The following is a 21,217-nucleotide window of genomic DNA, read 5'->3' as shown; positions in this document are numbered from 1 at the left end:
CGTCCATGAAACACTGTCTTTCTAACCCTAACACCCTTTAAAGTCTGCCTCCTCTTTACCTTGAAGTCAGTGATTTCCTCGTTGACCTAGTGGTTAGTAGTTATTTCCAGTAAAGTATGATGAAACAGGGTGGCGCAGAGCCAGCCGACACCCACGTAATAGTCCACAAGGCAAAAATCTCTTTGAGCATTGCCTTGAGGGGAACAGCCCCAAACCTGCTTTTTCTGTTTTGTTTTGTTTTTAATTTGGTGTTTTTAATCTTGTAATCTTTTTAACATAGGCTTGGTCAAAGATCTGGAGTTCTTTTTCTATATGAAGACTAATAAGAAATCTTGGCTGCGGTTTTTGTTTGTTTTTTTATTTTAAGTAGCTTTTTTCTTAACATAAAATCATTGCTTATTTGTTACCAAATAAGTCTTCCAACTACCCAGAGAGAAAATCAGTGTTAGTATGTTGACCTAGGTCAGTGGTCTTCCAAACCCTTCTCTGTGCACAGGCATCTAAAGGAAAAATTGTTTGTTTAACCACAAGTGACCTCACATTATGCATTTGCTTTTTTTTTTTATAAAGTTTTATTGAGGTCGAGCTGGTTTACAAGGTTGTGATCATTTCTGCTGTACGACAAAGTGATTCAGTTGCACACGTCCACACAGCCATCCTCTTTCAGATTCTTTTCCCACATAGATAATACCGGGCAGAGTTCCCTGTGCTGGACAGCAGGCCCCGTCGGCGAGTCAGACCTGGGTGTGCACATGCCAGTCCCAACCCCCCGTCCCTCCCCCTTCACCCGTCCCCTGTGGTCACTGTAAGTGTGTCTTCAAGGTCTGTGAGTCTGATTCTGTTCTACAAAGAAGGCTCATTGTGTCCTTTTTTTGAATTCCGCATGGAAGCAATGCCGCATGATGTTTGTCTTTCGCTCTCTGACTTCACTTACTGTGATCGTCTCTGGGTCCATCCGTGCTGCCGTGTTCGCTTTTATAACCTGCTCTCTTCATTTAAAATTATGTTGTGACGTTCTTTCCAAGTCAGTAAACGCTTGTTGCGTCCTCGAGGAGCTGGTTGTGCTCCGTGTCACTTAGATGCTGTGCATCTAGGCTCTTCTTTTGATTCATTCAGGTACTTGTTGGAATGAATGAACGACTCCTGTTAGCACCCACACCGCATTTTTATAGATTCCAGTGCCCCCAGAGATTGGATTTCACCAAGGAAGATAGTCCAGAAATGAAGATTTTATTTACGTTAGAATAATTTTAGTTAAAACGTACAAGGAATTGGGGGGAAAGGAAGCAGCGTTAAAATAGAAATGGCACACTTTGACGTAAATCTTTAAAAACCTGAATCAAGCCTAATTTTAAGACTAATTTAGTTCAGGGGCGGTTGTGAGAATGCAGGAAACAGGCCCCTGTGCTTGCGTTGGCCTTGAGCTCGCCCAACCGACCACGTGCACTTCTCTCCCCTACCCTTAAGCCGTGTGGACGTTTGAGAGTCAAGGACACACCCCTTGTGTTTTTGCCCCGCAGAGAACAGAAGTGCGAGGCTGTTGGCAAGTTCACCAAGGCCATGGATGACGGCGTCAAGGAGCTGCTGACCGTGGGCCAGGAGCACTGGAAGCGCTGCACAGGACGTAAGTGCCGTCCTGCTTCCCCGGGAGCTGCCCATCCTTCCCCCCACCGCCCGCCACCGCTCCCCCGCCCCGTCTGCAGACGGTCATTCTGCGAACTGCTTTTCCCGCATCCCCGAACCCGCGCCGCTCAGCTGTCCAGGACCCCAGGGGAGAAACGCGGTCAGGCGTCAGCTGTGGGGCTCGAAGGCGCAGCTGCTGCAGAGGCCAGACTCCCCCAGTCACTCACACGGTCGCCTCTGACCGCCCTCAGGACCTGGCCTTTCCTCCCGGGTCAGAGGGCGCGTATTTCCCGAGTTGCCTGCCTCCCTGCCTTCTGAGGCCCAGGGCGAAAACGGGGCTCCGGTTTCAGATCACGCGTGTGACCCTCTCTTCTGTCACTCGGAACCCTCTGGCCTTCAGCTCACACCCTACGAGAGCACTAGTTGCGTTCAGCTCTTGTTTAAAAAATAAATTAAAATGCCTCTTCGTTTGAATTATGAAAGTAATACATACTCACTTTGGACTCAGCATAGGAAGCAGCTTAATGATCTGCTTTTGTGAAGATTTTTTTAAGGCGGTATTCTTCTACACGAGGGGAAAGAATCAGAATCCGAAGTCAAAAAATAACTTTAATGAATACGAAACCGAATGTGGAGGGACTTGCTGCCTGGCGAGGCTGCCTGGGGGAGCACTAGACCTGCTGAGTCCAGAGCTGAAGCCTCACCTCGGGAGTGGCGAGTGGCGAGCTGCAGCCTGCCGGCCTGCTGCCGGTTTCTGTAAATGAGGTGTTCCGGAACACAGCCCTGCCCGTCTCTTTGTGTATTGTCTTTGCTGCTGTTGTGTAAATGGGGGGTGAGCTGAGTGCTTTTCAGAAGAAACCTGTAGCCCCAACAAAGCCTAAAATATTTACACTCCAGCCCTTTGCAGGAAAAAGCCAGACCTTAGCCTGAATGGCCCTCCTCAGTTCCCATGGTATTTTATATCAGCAGAGCCATTTGTAGTGTACCAGCTGTTTGTGCTTGGTGGGCAGACATTGGGAGTAATAACAGTTGCTTCTTTCCCAAGGCAAAAAATCCTAAAAATAGAACGGAGCCTGAAAAAATAACCTCTGCAAATGCAGCATCAGAAAACAAACTCTGCTTCAAGCCTTTGGTCACGGAGAGTAGCTCTTGGGCAAAAGGGGGAGTGACGCTCCTCTAAAACATAAATGTGGTCATTTCCTTAAATAATTTTAACTATGAACTCAGCTGTTTCCCCCTTTTTTAAAGAAAAATTAAGGAGTTCCCATCGTGGCGCAGTGGTTAACGAATCTGACTAGGAACTGTGAGGTTGCAGGTTCGATTCCTGACCTTGCTCAGTGGATTAAGGATCTGGTGTTGCCGTGAGCTGTGGCGTAGACTGCAGACGCGGCTCGGATCCCCAGTTGCTGTGGCTCTGGCATAGGCTGGCAGCTACAGCCCCAATTAGACCCCTAGCCCAGGAACCTCTATATGCCGTGGAAGCGGCCCTTAGAAAAGGGAAAAAGACCAAAAAAAAAAAAATTAAAATGAGTACACATCTTCCAATAAAGTTTTTTTAGGGATCTCACAAAAATCTAGAACTATTGTTTCAGTTGAAGGATTAAATCCTGTATGTCTAACATCTGGTCAACTCCGTGTCCTTTATAATCCATAGGCCAGATTTATGAAATGGTAATAGCTTAGGGCTGCTGTCTTTGGCGGGGAGAGGCAGCTGAAGTGCTTTGTTTAGAGTTTGATTCAGGCATAATTTCTATTCTCTCAACAAAAGAGTTTTTTAAAATTCCTAATCTGTGAAATAAGGAATCCAGCACACACTCCACATGGTGAAGCCCAGGGTGAGTGTTTTTAATCCCCAATATAGAGGCAAAAACCGAGTCACAAAAGGGTAAACGGTTTATTTAAATTAACTAAGCTAATAGAGTTTGAATGTGTGCTTCCTGATTACTGCAGCTTTTGGACCGTATGTCAGATTTCTCTGGCCTAGATTTTTTTTTTTTTTTTAAACATTGGAATCGTTTTCCTGTTTTTTTGTTTTTTTTTTTAAACTGCACTGTCTTCAAATGCAGAAAATGGTTTCTTTTGAGAGACAGCAGACATGTCTAAGGGGACTGTGTACAAATGCAGAAAACGTGTCCTGAAATACAGACTCTTCCCTGGGTTAAGTCCTCCAGAGGGACCCTCAAGCCTAGAATTTTAGCACCAGAAGGAGTCTTAGTGGTGATTTCATTAATTGTATTATTATACAGATGAGAAAACTAAATCCCTCCTCCCCAGTCCTGTGGCATCCCATTGCCTTATTTTTTTCCACAGCCCGTGGCGTTTGGTTTGGTTTGGTTTTGCAAATGGTCATTTGTTACATATATAACTGAGTGAGAAAAGCAGTGTATTTAGGAATCACAAGTGCCAGATCCACCATTTATTCGCCACATGACCCTGGGCAAGTCGGTTTACTCACATGACCCTTATTCTCCTAACCCACGACACAGAGCTGGGGCATCGGCATCTGGTACCGGGGGTTGTGATAGTCAGTGGGGATGGGGCTCAAAGCTGGACATCATCTTCTGGTCCACTTGGATTTCATTCAGTAAATGAGAATGTGGTGTTGATGATAATAGCACCCACCATTAATGGGACAGTAGATTAATTAAAACTGGGAGTTCTCATCATGACTCAGCAGAAACAAATCTGACTAGCATCCACGAGGATGCAGGTTTGATCCCTGGCCTTCCTCAGTGGGTTAAGGATCCCCACTTCCCGTGAGCTGTGGTGAAGTTTGCAGATGCGGCTCAGATCTGGCATTGCTGTGGCTGTGGTGTAGGCCGGCAGCTGCAGCCCCGATTTGACCCCTAGCCTGGGAACCTCCATATGCCACAGGCTTAGCCCTAAAAGACCCCCAAAAATTTGAAAAAAAAAGTTAATTGAAGAAACAGTCATTAATTTTTAAAGACAGTTATTTTATGTCAATATTTTATTAAAGAATATAGACTTCTTGAGTCATTTCAAAATTTTATTATAAACGTAATCGCTTTTGGAAAATAGTTGGATCATCTCATTTTGCTCTGAGGCCTAGTTAATGATTTATTTCTCCTTCTCTTGCAGCATTACCCAAGGAATATCAGAAGATAGGCAAGGCCTTGCAGAGTTTAGCAACAGTCTTCAGTTCTAGTGGCTATCAAGGTACAGCTTTCTCTATCCTTTGGGCCTTGAATGTCTTATGCAAACAGACCAGCCTCTTCAGGCTCTTGCAAACCGTGACTGCACTTAAGCACCCTAGTCAGTGACTGGTGTGTAAATGGGCTACACTGCTGCAAGGACTTTTGCAACCTCACCTTATTACTTTTGAGAAGATCAGTGGGTTGTTGTAATTTGTATCTTCTTGCCGGCTTCTTCACCTTTCTTGTGCTCAGATACAGCTCTTGCATTTTGGGAAAACAGACGGTAATGGTAAGTGACTCTGTGCCCTGCTTTCATCTCTCTGCCAAACTCTGAAGTCAAGACTGACTGTCAAAAGCCAGACCTTATCAAGGTCACTTGGAGGAAAAATTGTTGACCGAGTAACAAGTTTGCCTTGCCTCCCATCTCCCCATACCTCGCCACCGCTGTCAGCTCCTCCCGTGTTGTCCTCCTCCGTTGTGGTATTTTGAGTTCCTTGTGCATTTGCATTGACAACGTTTCTCAGAACAAGTTAGCTTTTTCCTTTATATTTTGGTTTGTTTTTCTCATTTGGCCTGTGGAGCAGATAGGAAGTAAAAAGTATGGGTGAGGTGAGCGGCACCTCTTGAATTTGAGAGCATCCTATCACTTACAGAAATGACAGACTTGGTACTTTGTGATACATGTCGTGATGCCCAGGGAGGGTACATCTTTGGAGGTCAGTGTCTGAGTATTTTCAGGAATAAGAAATTAGCCCCTCACCAGAATGTAAGAGCTGGGGCTCCCGTATGTGAGTCTTTCCTGTTGGCCTGGCTGAATTAGGTCTGTCGTCAGAACTTTTCATCTAGGTGGGAGCTTTGAGGACTCGTTAGCCTGACCTCCTCGTTTTTGAGACGAGCATCTGGTGGCTACCAGGCACGTGAAAACATGCCCAACATCACTAGTTAGAGAAATGCCAGTCAAAATGAGCAGTGAGGTATCCCTCACCAGTCAGAATGGCCAGCATCAAAAAGTCTACAAATAACAGGAGTTCCTGTTGCGGATTAACAGGTTACGAACCCAACTAGCATCCATGAAGACCCAGGGTCAATCCCTGACCTCACTCAGTGGATTAAAGAATCCAGCATTTCTGTGAGCTGTGGTGTAGGTCACAGATGTGGCTTGGATCTGGCATTGCTGTGGCTGTGGTGGAGGCCAGCACCTGCAGTTCCGATTTGACCCCTAGTTTGGGAACTTCCTGTGCCACAGTTATGGCCTTAAAAAGCAAAAAAAAAAAAAAAAAAGTCTACAAATAATAAATGCTGGAGAGGGTGTGAGGAAAAGCAAAGCTTCCCACCCTGTTGGTGCAAATGTAAATTGGCACAAATGTAAATTGGCACAGCCACAATGGAGAACAGTATGGAGGCTTCTTAAAAAACTAAAACTGCAGTTGCCATATAACCCAGCAATCCCACTCCTGGGCTTATATGTGGAAAAGACAAAAACTCTTAATTCGAAAAGATACACGCCTCCAGTGTCATAGCGGCCTATTTACAATAGCCAAGAGACAGAAGCAACCCAAGTATCCATCACAAATCAATAGACAGAGAGTTGCAGTCATGGCTCAGCAGGTTAAGAACCCGACTAGTATCCATGAGGATTCGGGTTCAATCCCTGGCTTCTCTCAGTGGGTTAAAGGATCTGATGTTGCTGTAAGGTGCAGTGTAGGTCACGGACACGGCTCAGATCTGGCGTTGCTGTGGCTGTGGTGAAGGCCAGCAGCTACAGCTCCAGTTCAACCCCTACCCTGGGAACTTGCGTATGCTTTGGGTGCAGCCCTAAAAAGAAAAAAAAAAGAATGAATGAGTGGATAAAGATGTGGTGTATGTGTATATACATAATATGCAGCGGAGTACTACTCATCTGTAAGAAAGAACGAAATCTGCAGCAACATTGATGGACCTAGAGATTATCATACTAAGTGAAGGAAGTCAAAGAAGGGCAAGTATCATATGATATCACTTGTATGTGGAATCTTAAAAAATGACACAAATGAACTTATTTACAAAACAGACGCACAGACAGAGAGAGCAAAGTTGTGGTTACCAAAGGGAAAAGCAGGAGGGATAAATTAGGAGTTTGGGATTAGCAGATACACATGACTACATGTAAACTGGAAACCAGCAAGGACCTACGGTACAGTATAGGCAGCTACACTCAATATTATTCAGTATCTCATAATAACCTCTAGTGGAAAGGAGTCCCAAAAAGAGTGTGTGTCATTTTATATTTATATAACTGAATCACCTTGCTGATGCACTTAGCATCTGAAACTAACACAGCATTGTAAACCAGCTGTACTTCAGTTAAAAAAAAAGAGACAGATAAGCATCTTGGCGAGGTTCCACAGTGGCTGCTGGAGGAGCCCCCCAAGGCTAGAACCGTACCCACTGCTCAGGTACTGGTCAGTCTCCAGGAGTCCTTTCATCTCTGTGGTTCTGTGCTGTCTTGACAGGATGAGGCATTGGGGTCTGGAGATGCTGGGAAAACATCTAGTTGGTTCCAGTCGAGTCCTTACATGTCAGAACTCAGCTGAATCCAGACCTTCCCTAAGCTTCACCTGATGTCTCTGTCCTTAAGTCTCACTCTCACTTCCACTGTCACCATAGTCCACAAGGGGAACCAGCTCTTCATCCAGCCTCCTCCTTCTCCCGTTTCGAGGAGGATGAAGGTCAGCGTGCTGAGGCGGGTCTGACCCGCCTTCCTTGCTCGGACATGCTGCTCGGGGCAGCGCCGTGCTCTTCCATCTCTCAGTACCGCAGAGGGTCTCCATGGCCAAGGACGCTTCGGATTGTGTCAAGTATGACTTGCCATGCTCCCTTGGTCCGTGGAACAATGCCGAGATTATTAGCATGGCCTCTGCACACGTCCAAGAGGCATTTCTTAGAGATTATTGTGGAAGTATAATCGAGTAAAATATGTAAATGTTTATCTGTGGAAGAGGATAAGAGTGGGTATAGAAACTCGACTTGTGATTGTTATGTCTTGTTTCGTAGATTTGACTTTAGAACCATGTGACTGTTTTACATAATTATTAGAAAGCAAATTTAAATCACAGTGTAAAATAAATATTCCTAAAAAGGGAAAGCAAAATAGAACAAATGACATGGTACACCAAGATGACTGCACAGAGAGGGGTTACTTCAGATCACCTTTAAAAATTGTATTCTGACTATCTAGGCTGAGGAGCAGATGTCTTACGGTCAGAAAAACTTAAAATTTTGTTTTCTATAACCACGTAGTTAGCAATGTAATCTTGGTGTTGTTATTCTAAAACTCCTAAAACTATTTTACATATCGTAGGGCAAAGCAAATAGGTAACTTTATTACTGTTATTAGGAACTAAGATTTTTTTAAATGAGACAGATAAACATAAAAATCAGAAGTCTTAGGACTTCGCTGCTGGCCTAGTGGTTAGGGATCTGCTGCTGTCACTCCTGTGGCTTAGCCCACTGCTTGATTTGCTCCCTGGCCCAGGAACTTCTGCATGCCATGGGCGGGGCCCAAAAAAATTTTTTTTATTCTTTAAATATATTAAGAAAAACACTAAAATCCTAAATGTTTTTCCAAAACATCAATGAGTTTATTGTATTTTCCTCTTTTTTTAAAAAAGACAATTTGCCTTGCACTGTTCACTGAAAAGGCCTGGAAACAATTTTCTAGTCCAATAGCAAGAAGCACCCCCAGCACCACTCACATGGCTATTTCTAAACTTTACGTCCTCCTGAAATGAAGCAGAGTTCCTAGCAAAAGAACTCAGATGCCAATCTGAAGAGCCTTCCACCGTCCGATGCAGAGAAGATTGAAGCACTAATGGAAACAGAAATTATTGTGGGTTGAAGCATATCAAATATGTTTAAATCCAGACTTGCAAGGACACTTTTCTAAAAAAAAGTTAACCTCAGTTACCTTTGGAGACTGGAAGAGGATCAACTTGTTATTCTGCAAACTGTAAAGAGAAAGAAGTATTTAACCTGCTCTTCCTGTTCCGATACCTCAGGGTAACCCAAACGTTGATAAAGGAAGTTTCTCTGTATAGAAGTATTTTAGCTAATGAAGCAGTGATAGAAGTGGAATAGCACCATTTTGCAAACCTGTTATAATAAGAGATCCAGATGACACAGGGGACAGAGGGCCGTCATCACCCCAGAGACTCGGGCGGCACAACAGACGCCATACCAAGACAAATGACCCGATTTCCTCAGCACCTCCCAGAAAGAAGAGTGCAGGGAAAAAAAGGAAGGATGGGGGGAAAGGACCCTCAGATACAGGGAACACGTCAGCTCTGTGCCCCGTGGGCCCTCTTTGAATCCTGATTCAAGCAGCCAGCTTGTTTGGAGACACGAGGCAGCTGCACACTAGCTGGACAGCTTCAATCAGGACCAGCTGTCTTGTCTTAGGTGTGAGATTGGTATTGTCCTTTCTATCTGCAGAACCTTTGTCTTTGAGGTGAAATGTATGGACAAAATGTTATATGACCAGTGAAGGGAGAGTTGGGGGTCAGCTAACAGATGGGCTGTTAATTGGGACGTCAGATGATGGGTAGCCGAGGACTCACTACTGTTCTGTACTTTTTATAAGTTTAAAGTTTTCTATAATAAAATTTTTAAATAAATAAATGAAACATAAATTACAACCACTCACATGCCTCTGATGATTTTCAGGTGAAACAGATCTCAATGATGCAATAACAGAAGCAGGAAAGACCTACGAAGAAATTGCCAGTCTAGTGGCAGAGCAGGTATTCATGGAACCATACAATTCCGACGAAGATTTTGTGCCACCCAGGGTGGGCGGGATGGGCTGGGGTTGGGGACTGGCACATGCGCACTGAGGGACATAGAAAGATTGGCCAACGGGGACCTGCTGCACAGCACAGAGAACTTGGCCAGTGTTCTGTGATCATCTAGTGGGAAAAGAATCTGAGGGAGAATGGATATGTGTGTGTATGCATGACTGGGCCACTTTGCTGTACCAAAGAAATTATAACAGGCTTGTAAATTAAATGTACTTCAATAAAACTTTTTTAAAAAAGATTTTCATGCTACCCAATCCATATACCTAATTTAAAACCTGTTGTAGGAGTTCCTGCCGTGGCTCAGCAGTAGCGAACCCAACTAGTATCCATGAGGACACGGGTTCTATCCCTGACCTTGCTCAGTGGGTTAAGGCTCTGGCGCTGCCGTGAGCTGTGGCGTAGCTCGCAGGTGGGGCTCAGATCCCGAGTTGCTGTGGCGTAGGCTGGCAGCTGCAGCTCCGATTGGACCCCTAGCTTGGGAACCCCCATATGTCACCGATGAGGCCCTAAAAAGCAAAAATAAATAAAATAAAACCTGTTGTAAGACAGACTTTTCAAATGGCTATTGTCTTTTATCCCTGTGTATCTTTGTTAATTACATCTGATAATAGTATTTCTTAGGCTAAGTTAAAGTGATGGATAAAAAAGTCATCAAAGGAATGCAAGTACCTTCCAGTGTCGAAGGTTTGGGTCCATTTTTAGCCACCAGGGGGCTAGAACGCACAGGAAGAGGCTTCGCTCATGCCCCCGTTTGGACCCTCGCGTATCCGTGAGCCTTGGTTTCCTGGTCTGGTAAATGGCCGTGGTAGCCCCGACCTCGCAAGGACCTCAGGACCCGACAGCTGATAAAGGGAGAGCACCCGGTCCTGTTCCCAGCACAGAGCAGGTTTTGTTACAGCCACGTGGATTTTACTGGAGTCCTTAGAAGCCGAATTTCAGTTACGTTTATAGATAACAAATGAAGTTTCCTGAAGGGGAATAACCATCTAAGCTGTCTCAAATTCCTAAATTTAAAAACCTTTTTCAGATGACTTCTTGAAGTACGTTTGTGTGCGTGTACGTTCAAGTGGCCATAAACTACCCTCCCGATACTTGTTAAAGATGAATGTTGAAAATTGCATACACACCATAACTGTTAAAAATGATAATCCAAAAAAGATAATCCAGAAAAATGGAAAAATTTTAAAGTTGCCACTTGTGATTATCAGATTTTTAATGTTTATTCTTGCTGAAATTTAGACATTAAACTATAACACGTTAGTTGCTTATATGTAAACATACAGTATGAACTAATTTTTTTCCTCACAGTGTGGTATTTTGGGCCACCTCAAAAATATCTGATTTTGCCAACCAACCTAAAAATTATTTTACTGTTTTCTTCACAACTGATGATGAGAATACAGAAGTCTTGGGGATGATTTTATAGGGAAACAAGGCTGAGTGCTGGACACTCTGTCGTGTAACGTAGTGCCTGGTGGATTTGGCTGGTACAGTCCTCAGACAGGGCAGGGGTCCTTGTTTGCCCCAATTCCTCTGTCAGGAATAACCAGTCTGCGTCTTGTTACAGCCCAAGAAAGACCTCCACTTCCTGATGGAATGTAACCATGAGTATAAAGGGTTCCTCGGCTGCTTCCCTGACATCATCGGCACTCACAAGGTAACGCGATCCCTGAGGTTCACGGACGACGTTCCTAATTTAAATTAAAGCGGTTGGAGTTCCCGTCATGGCTCCGTGGTTAATGAATCCAACTAAGAATCATGAGGTTGCGGGTTCGATCCCTGGCCTTGCTCAGGGGTTAACCGTTAAGGATCCGGCGTTGCCGTGAGCTGTGGTGTCGGTCACAGACAGGGCTCGGATCCCGAGTTGCTATGGCTGTGGTGTAGGCTGGCGGCTACAGCTCTGATTAGACCCCTAGCCTGGGAACTTCCTAGGGCTCGGCCCTAGAAAAGACAAAAAAAAAAATTTAAATGGTCAATACTGATTTTCTATGTTTCTATTCATAAGAAGGGAACTATAGTTCCCATCACAAGGGGTTTTTTTAAAACTAAATAAAAGATTGGTTTGAGGTGTCCTCAGATTTTGACTCTGGTTTATTTTTCTCTCCTTTCAAAATCTGTATGGCCTCAGACCCGTGGGCATTTTATCGGCTATTGTACTCTAGGATGGTGTGACATACTTGGATTTATTGAGAGAATCCCTACAAAGCCGGTCTCCCACCCTCATAACCCTGGCTTGGGGGCAGTCTAACATCCAGCTTTATGGTGGAGGCATGGTGCAGGGGGAGCAGAGGGAAATAAGCTTTGTGCAGCTTCAGAGAACTTGGCATAAAACTCAGGACTCTTTTTTACGCACTGGCACAGCATGGACACGCACGTGTTTCCCTGGCCTGGCTGTTGTGACTCCTGCTGCAGTGGCCATGGGAGGGCAGCTGTCTCTTCAAGACAGTGATTTTGCTTTCTTGCTGAGAATTGGAATTGCTGGGAGAGTAGGTCTTAAAAATTCTCATCATGAGAGAAGAACGCCTGTGAGTCTCAGGGGATAGATGTGAACATGCTTTTGCCGTAGTAGTCACTCTGCTCCGTGATACACATGCAAATACATGTCACATTCGCTCTGCTGTGCACCTTAAACTCACAAGAGCGGTGTTTGTCAGTTATATCCCAGGAAAACCAGGTGGATAAAATCATTAAAATCTCAGTTATTGAAAGATTCAGAACAGTGAGCTCGGGTCTGCGGTTGGAGCTCTGGCGGGCAGCCTGACTTGGGCGTGAGCTTCAAGGTCTTCTATCCAGGCCGCCTCGGTGGCTGCGCCTTGTCATGCTGCGGCCGTGGACGTGTCGGCAACTTTCACAGCTGTTTCCATCTAAGCGTTGATTTTAGATTAGTTCAGGCTTCTTACCAAAATCACAGTGAAGCTTAGGGTCAGTGCACTTAAGCACCAGCCTATGAAATACTCCGTGATAGACACAGTGCCTGTGCACGTGTGCTAGACTGTCTCCGATGATGTCCCAGGGAGTTCCCACTGGGGCACAGTCTCTGTGGCATTGGTGACTCAATCCCCAGGCTGGCACAGTGGGTTAAGGATCTGGTATTGCCACAGCTGTGGTTTAGGTTGAAAATGCAGGTTGGATTCAGTCCCTGGCCAGGGAACTTCCATATGCTGGGAATGCAGCCAAAAAAAAAAAAAATGACATCCTAAACCTAGTGCCTGTTCTCCTCTTATGTGCTGCTCTTATCATGGCAATGGCTTGTAAATATTACAGAATTAGAGTGCTAGTTAGTTTTCTGCTTTGTTTTGGCATAAAATTAGAGATTTTACCTTAGTTATATTTTGAGAGAATAGCAGCCTTTTTGTTCCCGAGTGACTTAGAGGAAGTTACATGCTTTCCTTCTGTTTTTATTTTGTGGGAGCATTTTCCTATTTAGTAACAAGTCAATTATAGAATATGGTAGCTTTGTTATATTTTAAACTAATGACTAATTCTTTTAGATAGGTTTTATTAATGCCACTAATTTTATATTTCACAGGGAGCAATAGAAAAAGTGAAAGAAAGTGATAAGCTGGTTGCAACTAGTAAGATCACCCCACAGGACAAACAGAACATGGTGAAACGCGTTGGCACGATGTCTTATGCATTGCAAGGTAAGACAAGAGGTCCATGCGCAGCTAGTGGAGATTTTTTTCCCTAGCAAGTTTTCTGTTTTCCTTGCTGGAGAGAAATTCAGATGTGAACAGCAGTGAAACTAATTAGAACTGATTTAAAATATCTTCATAAACCTCTTGTTTGCAGGATCTCAGTGTTAATGAAAAGCTTTAGTATTTATTTACTTTTTCACACATTTACCTGACATAACCGTGAATGACAGCTTGATTAGACTTTACCCTGGGAGTTCCCGTTGTGGCTCAGTGGAGACGAATCTGACTAGTTTCCATGAGGACGCAGGTTTGATCCCTGGCCTTGCTCGGTGGGTTAAGGATCCGGCGTTGCCATGAGCTGTGAGGCAGGTCGCAGACATGGCTCAGATCCCAAGTTGCTGTGGCTGTGGGGTAGGCCAGTGGCTCTATCTCCGATTCAACCCCTAGCCTGGGAACTTCCTATGCCAGGGGTTTGTCCCTAAAAAAAACAAAAACAAAAACCTGTACCTCGATTAAACCTCAGAGAACTTGGAGATTCCTTTTATGACCTTCAACAGCAGCCCCATCCTAACACTGTGTTAGATCCAGAGTTCAGCTTTGAGCAGCACGTAACCTCCAGGCCCCGATGTCATAGAATGTGAAGGGAGTTTGGACATAGCATTTTGGGCACAGTTTGACTGTTAGTAAAAAGAAGACAGGTTTTTTTAGTGTTTTCCGGCAGACAGGGACAATGAACAGAGTTGTCCTGTGGCTACAACATACATGGCAGAGGAGGAGGGGTCGGCTGTTTCTAGAGGGCACAAAACATGCACACAGACAACGGCCCCAGATTGGATGATTGGCCTTTGGAAATAAACACACTTGCAGGTTGTTGGGGGTGGGGGTGGGATTCTGGTCATTGTGGGGGGGCCTTGAAGGCCAAGAGTCTAGAGTTACTGTAGGCATTAAGAAGACAATTAAAAGGTGCTGATGGAAAAACCAAAAACACTGCTCAAGGGAGAAGGTTTGCGGGGTGTGGGGGGGGGTGCAAACCGGGGGTTGACATCAGCCCCCTCAACCAGAGACCTGGCTCCTGCCATCTGAGCTTTTGAGGGCCCAGAGAAGATGAGGTGCTGTGTGGGGGCTTTTCCAAGGGACAGCCGTCAGGACCAGGGAAGTAGTGGGAGAAGAGAAGAAGGTGAAAGATTTTGCCAGGACTAGGGCGACTCGGGCGATCCGGGGCGGACCGGGACGCCTGATTGAAGCTTTGGGCTTTGAAGGGTTTTAAATGGGGAAGTTGGTTTTGAACTTGTGCTTGAGGTCATCCAAACAGATAAATGAGAAGCTTTGTACAACTTCAGATAACAACGTAAAACTCCAAACAATGAGCTTTTTGTAGGAATTTATGCCAGCCATTGGCTTTGTAGGCGCAGAGAATAAGGGGAAAGTGGGTGGAGCACTGTTGGGGCCTCTCTGGGGTCTCCAGTGGCAACTGGGAGTGGGGGGGGGGGCGCCTGCTGAGAGGCGGATTTTGAGAAGGGCCTCATCTCCTGAATCCATGTATTCTGCAAAGATGAGGGGGGCGTCCGACCCCTGCCTGGTGAGAGGCTGAGTTCCAGCAGCCCTGCTTCTCAGCGGCATGAAGCTCCACTCCGAAGGAGGGCCTCCTGTGTGGCTCCCTCCTCTGCCCAGCCTTTCAAAGGCACCTGATAAAGCCACCTGGACGGCCTCTGGGCAACGGGATGTGGCAGGGCCCAGCGGGAGCCTCAGTAGGTCCCTGTAAACAGACTCTGCACCTTCTGCACTGCAGTCCTGTGTAGACGGCAGGACTGAGCTGGTTTCCTGCTCAAACAGTGGTCGCTCTTGGGGTGACGATCTGTGTTGGGCTTTAGAGGATTTCACATGCAAATCAGCACTAATAACCCACCTCCTGGAAAGTCGTTTGCCATTAGCTATTCCCATTGTTCATCTAGCCTCTTTATAACATTTTTTCTGGAAATGCCACAGGCCAACCTGATTAAACCCAGTTGATGATCCGTCAGAACAGGGCAGAGACACAGGGCGGTCCCACGGGGTGGTGGGAGCTGATCGCTGTCTTGCTTTGGTTGTAGCCGAGATGAATCACTTCCACAGTAACCGGATCTATGACTACAACAGTGTCATCCGCCTGTACCTGGAGCAGCAGGTGCAGTTCTACGAGACGGTGAGTTGCCAAGCCGCCGCCAGGCCTCTGCCTACATGGGGTGGCGGGGGGAGGGGGGGGAGAAGCAGGATCCCTGCTCTCTTGCTTTGACTCTGGGAAGTCAAGTAATAAAGCAAAGGAGGCTAAATAGTCAGCAGGGGGGGTTCCTAATCTCTCTTCATCACCTCTGCCTTCTCCTTTTGAACAACACTGGGTTAAAAAAGGGTATGTTTGGGTTTGTTTGTTTTTTTAACAAGAAAGGGTATTAGATGCTGGATGTGTGGCCCCAAGAAGCCCTTATTGTGTGGTCCCGTCCCCCCGCCCCGCGCTCAGGAACACTGTGAATGAGATGAGGTCACCCTGCCGCCCACAGGCTCCCAGCTGGGGAAGGAGCCTGGCACCGCTCAGGCGGCACAGGCCGGCTTTGTTGGAGAGTGGGGTCTTTGCGGTTGAACCAAAGGAACTGCAGAAAGAGAACTAAAAGGAGAGGGAGAGGGAGACCTTAGTTTCATACGGGAACCGGCAATGAAAGTGGAAACACATGGCCTCCGCAGAGCGGTTTGTCGTTTGCCAGAGTGTGTAGCGTGTAAATGGGAACGTGGACCCCAAGACGGGTTCAGTGGCTTTACCATCGACCACGTGCTGGCTGCCGAGCGGCTTCCGCAGTTTCCCACTCTTTCCGTGGTATCATCTCCTGTGTGTTCAGGGACAGAGTTGGGCAAGCCCCAGACATAGGCCCTCGCCTGTGTCGTCTCTGGGTGCTCACCGCCCGTCCTCAGCAGGGAGCCGCACTGACCTGCTCCGTGCACATTGTCGGTTGTGGCTGGAAACAGCTGGTCTCGGGGACAAGGTGAGGGTGCGACCTGTCTCCATGCTGTGGGGCAGGGGTGGAGCCTGGTCGGGGGCTGCTGGTCCCCCGAGGCTCAGGACTGCACAGATGCCCGGGAAGGCTGCGGAGTGGGCCCAGCGCAGAGACCCAGTCCCCCAGCTCCCTGAGGGCAGGCGGAGGGGCTGCAGATGCTGCTCCGGGAGAGGCCAGGGCCGTCGCCTGCCACGGGAAGGAGTGGCCTTCCTGCCACCCGGGAGCCCCCGCCAGCAGCCCGCCCCCCGGGTTGAGGGGGTCTCTGCACTGCCTGGTGCTGGAAGGGTCTGGGGGCCCAGACCAGTTAAAATATTGGAATTTTGCTAATGTTTAACTTATAAGAGATGGAAATAGGAGAGTCGCTGACGTCACAGCCGGAATGACACAGTTGTGTTTCTCGCCAGATCGCGGAAAAGCTGAGGCAGGCCCTCGGCCGCTTCCCGGTGATGTAGGCGCGGACGGCACGTGAAGACACGCCGCCAAAGTGCTTCTTCCTGACTTGGGGCAATGCAATGTAATTCTTTTTTCCCTCATCCAAAAAACAAAAGAAAACCAAAAAGAAACAGTTGAAAAAATGGCATTTACTTTGTAAACCAGCCTAAATGCATCAGTTATTTAGGGATATTCTTCTTTTGTTCCTTCCACATCCATCGCCTAAGCCGGTGGAAGTTGTCTATTTTTGGAAAGTACTTAAAGTCAGCAGAATTTTGAAGGGAAAATTAGGGATTTCCCTCACTGATATTTTACATAAAATTTTAATTTATGAATCACCCATGATCTTCTAGTCCTTACCCAATGTCAGATTACTAATTGCTTTCTTAAAAATATGAAATATGCAGAATAAAAAATATATGTTTGTATATTTTTATAACTCTTTCTAGCCCTTTGGGATTCCTGTCTATTTAGGAAAACCCACATGCCTTTCACTGACATATTTATGACTCAGGAGGGAGGAAGCAGAGGGGCTCTTGGGGCCCGGCACCCCAAGTCCCAGTGGGTGGGCCGCACATGTCCCTTCAGAGGACCTGGCTGGGCAGGAGCTCAGGATCAGATCCCCGGCCCACTGCCCGCCTCCCACCCCGCAGAGTTTCTCAAGGGCCTCAGCCTGCGCCCGGGCAGGGTGTGCTGGGCGCTGGAAGACTCCCTGCAGGGAGCCCCTGCTCCCAAGGCAGGAGCGGCCTTTGACCTGCGTGCTGGAAGCCTGCTCCTCGGGGCCACTGCCCCCCACTCGCTTTCGTCTTGGCGCTGTGGCCGAGTCGTGGTGAGGAGTGCGGGGAAAGCACCGTTGGTGATTTGCGCTTGCTCGTGACTGTCGAGGAGCCGGCCTTTGCCTGAAGAGCAAGGCGCGGGTTAGAGGAGCCGCCCGTCCCCAGCAGGAGGCGCGTCGAGGGGCGGATGCGGAGGCTGCCGGCCTGCCCTGCGCGCAGCAGCCCCCAGCCTGGCGTCGGAGAAGGAGCGCAGAGTCGGCGCCCGACTGTGTCCCACGCGGCAGACCCTCGTCCCCACCGCTAGGACGTCGCCAAGGGGCACAAAGCAAACCTCACAGACACGCGCCTCCCGAGGACGCCCCGTCCTCCACAGCGGCCTTACTGCATCGTCGTCGTCGTCCCCCCCCCCGCTTTCACTTTTCTGACCGAATGGTTATATTCTAGAAAATGGCAATTTTGGGCCAGCACAAAAAAAGTGAAACCAAAACCTAAGTAGAAGTGGAAAGCAAATGAGAACGTCTTGTTCTTCAGTATCACGGGTCTTTGTTCCTGTTTTATAAGTAATTTTCCCCACTTGATTTTTCTTTTATAAAAACTCATAGAGCAGTGTTTATGATACAGCCATTTAATATATGTACAAATTGTAAAGAATATGTATAAATGTTTTACACAAATGTAAGAGCATGTAGAAGCCAACATATATAAATAAATTGTTAAAAAAAAACTGTACAGTAAATTCTCAAGCACTTTTTCAAGACACTTGCTGGTGTTTTTGTGTGATTTTTGGGGGGAGGAGGGAATGGTTGTTTCTTGTTGCCAGCTGCTGAAAAGAGTCCAGGTAGTGAGTTTTTCCCCAATACTTACTTCTCCTGACATGAATTAATAATTCTAATTCCTTATCAATCCTGGAATCATGTCCCAGTCACCTGAAGAGCTGTGAGGAAACAGACCGACGCCCAGCGTGTTAGGGTCTCTAGAGAGACGACCTACAGACCTACAGGCTGAGCGTGTGTCTTCATGCCTCAAGTGATCTTACTCTTCTGGATACCCTGTAACAGTTCTGTGCTGTAAAAACCTTACATGACAGGTAAGAGAATAAGGGGAAAGACAAAGGTATTTGCTTCATACATACACATGCTGAACATAATAAGGAAATATTCACGACAGAGTGCTCGTTTCTGTGTGTCACGTCACGGCTGGTGTTTGTACCCACCTTACTCCACGACCCCTTCCACGGTCGCTTGGCCTTCGGCAAGTGCCCGACGGTTGTGGTTCTTTCCCTGGAGGGATGACCCAGACCTTCTCTCCTGAAGAGACTGGGCCGTTTGTATTCCTGTTGCTGCAGGGGGCATTATTTCACTCTCTTTCATGGCTGAGTAATATTCCTGCGTGTGTGTGTCACACCTTTACCCACCCCTCTGGGGGTGGACATTAGGTGGCTTCCGTGTCTTGGCTGTCGTGAATAGTGCTGCTGTGAACATCCAGGTGCACGTGTCTTTTCATGTCAGTTTTCTCTGGATACATGCGCAGGAGTGGGATTGCTGGTCATGTGGTGACTGTTTAGTTTTTCAAGAGGCCCCATACTGTACATATTCCCGCCTGAAGTGGGTTGTGGTTTCTGTTGAGCTTAGTCTCAGGGGCTGGGACCTGAAGAGATGCCCTAAGCATCTCCTTAGACGTGCTCCCCTGACCTTTCCCCCAGGGTGGAGTGGGGTCCACTCTCCCCTTGGGCAGCAGCAGCCTCACCAGCCAGCACAGCAGCTCCCTTCTTTGCTCTTGATTCCAGGACACAAGAGCCAAAGTGGCTGGGTGGCCGTGCCAGCTTCCAGTTCAGTGGAATCATTGCTGTGCCTTCAGGTGGGAGCGTTTCTGTCTTTAGAATGAATACCTATAGACCAGCAGAGGGACAGGAATTGATATTTTGTTCGTCACCCGAGGTGGCAGTGTCAACTGATGCAGCCTCTACGGAGAACAGTATGGAGATTATCACCCTGACTGCTGTGAAGGCAGACAGAGGAAGACAAGGAGTACATGATGTCATTTATGTGAGTAGTCTAAAAAAATGATAGAAATGAATTTACTTACAAAACAGACACAAAAAACAAACTTGGAGTTCCCGGTGTGGCTCAGTGATAACAAACCTGACTAGCACCCACGAGGTTTGGGTTCCATCCCTGGCCTCGCTCAGTGGCGTAAAGATCTGGCGTTGCTGTGAGCTGTGGTGTGGGTCGCATACACGGCTTGGATCCCATGTTGCTGTGGCTGTGATGTAGGCTGGCAGCTGTGGCTCCAGTTCAACCCCTAGCCTGGGAACTTGCATATGCTGTGGATATGGCCCTAAAAAGAGAAAAAAAATTACAGAAAACCCCACAAACTCATGGTTACCAGAAAGGAAAGAGGGAGGAGGGGTAAATTAGAATATATGACCCTCCATAAAACAAACAGCCAGGGCCTATTGTACTGCATAGGGCACTAAACTCAAGAGCCTGTAATAACCTCTAATGGAAAAGAATAGACAAGAATCTGAGGACGTGTGTGTGTACACACGTACATGTGTATATATGTGCAAATGAATCACTGTGCTACCTGAAATTAACACATTTTAAATCCACTGTAATTCAGTCACAAAATTTTTTTAGGGAGTTGTGGCCCCAGAGGAACCAAATCTGACTCATATCCATGAGAATGCTGGTTCGATCCCTGGCCTCATTCAGTGGGTCAGGGATCCAGCGTTGCTGCGAGCTGTGGTGTAGGTCGCAGATGCAGCTCGGATCCTGTGTTGCTGTGGCTGTGCTGTAGGCTGGCAGCTGCAGCTCCAGTTCCACCCCTAGCCTGGGAACCTCCATATGCTGTGCGTGCAGCCCTAAAAAAATTTTTTTAATTAAAAGAATGTTTTAAAGGAATTGGTAAGTAATCAAGGTCAGGCCGTTTCTGCTTGCAAGGAAAGTGAGCAGCCAGGTGCACTGGTCCAGGCTCCGCCCTCTGGGAGGATTTCGATGGCCTTGTCCTTCAGGGTGTCCAGGGAGGGGCTGTGGGGCTGCCTCTGACCGCTTGGGGGCAGTGTCTGCATACCAGGCAGAACCCTCTGTGAGCCAGGCCCAGGCTTCCTTCCTTCCTCTTCAGTTTATCATAGGAGCTCCCCTGAGGCAGTAGGTGTGTCTGCGAGGAGAAGGCAGCTTAGTGGGAGTGGGGACCATGGCATTTGGGCCACTTCCTTGTGTAACTTGGATTTTCATGACCTGCTTGGGCTGGATCACATATGTACCATATAGGTTTCATTTGATGACAGTGTGTTACTGTGCACCCCCAATGTTGTGGCTGATGGGTCAGGGAACACCGAGGTCCTAGTGGGCAGCTGAGGTCACACGGTGACTTGCTGGCCCCTGGTTAAGCCTTCAGTCTGTCCTCAGGCCCAGTAGCAGGCCAAGAGCTGTTTCTGAAGGGGGAGTAGCTGTCTGGGGAGGATGGCAGGGCTTTGCTGGAAAGCCCTAAGGGGCTGCACTGAGATTCATCTGCCAGAGGCTCCAGACAGCAGCCTTTTCTGCCAGTGATGCTTCAGGCATCGCTGGATCTGCTGGATCACATGACCTGGGCAGCAGAGCAGGTCACATGGCAACCTGACCTGTGAGGAGCCTTGTATTCTGGGGCCCACTCAGAATATTTGGGCTCGGGTGACCTGGTCAAGTTGACATAAATTAACCACACAGTGTCCACCTCCCATTTATCCTGATTCAC

At 47.3% G+C, this 21,217-nt stretch overlaps 1 protein-coding gene across 2 annotated transcripts in view; it reads left to right on the top strand.

The window, feature by feature from the left end:
• SNX9 (sorting nexin 9) overlaps nucleotides 1-18,241 on the top strand; it is a 107,183-nt gene extending 88,942 nt beyond the window's left edge. For both annotated transcript variants that reach the window (XM_047769848.1, XM_047769847.1), the window contains 7 exons: nucleotides 1,521-1,624; nucleotides 4,723-4,800; nucleotides 9,480-9,556; nucleotides 11,181-11,270; nucleotides 13,143-13,257; nucleotides 15,342-15,433; nucleotides 16,679-18,241. In XM_047769848.1, the coding sequence (XP_047625804.1) occupies nucleotides 1,521-1,624; nucleotides 4,723-4,800; nucleotides 9,480-9,556; nucleotides 11,181-11,270; nucleotides 13,143-13,257; nucleotides 15,342-15,433; nucleotides 16,679-16,726 (604 nt within the window). In that variant the 3' untranslated portion in view covers nucleotides 16,727-18,241. The remainder of the gene's footprint in view (nucleotides 1-1,520; nucleotides 1,625-4,722; nucleotides 4,801-9,479; nucleotides 9,557-11,180; nucleotides 11,271-13,142; nucleotides 13,258-15,341; nucleotides 15,434-16,678) is intronic.
• The last annotated feature ends 2,976 nt before the right edge of the window (nucleotides 18,242-21,217 follow it).

Source organism: Phacochoerus africanus, chromosome 2 (genome assembly GCF_016906955.1).
Source record: "Phacochoerus africanus isolate WHEZ1 chromosome 2, ROS_Pafr_v1, whole genome shotgun sequence".
Lineage (NCBI taxonomy): Eukaryota > Metazoa > Chordata > Mammalia > Artiodactyla > Suidae > Phacochoerus > Phacochoerus africanus.
The sequence above is the reverse complement of the archived record's forward strand: the minus strand, read 5'-3'. Positions and strand labels throughout refer to the sequence as shown.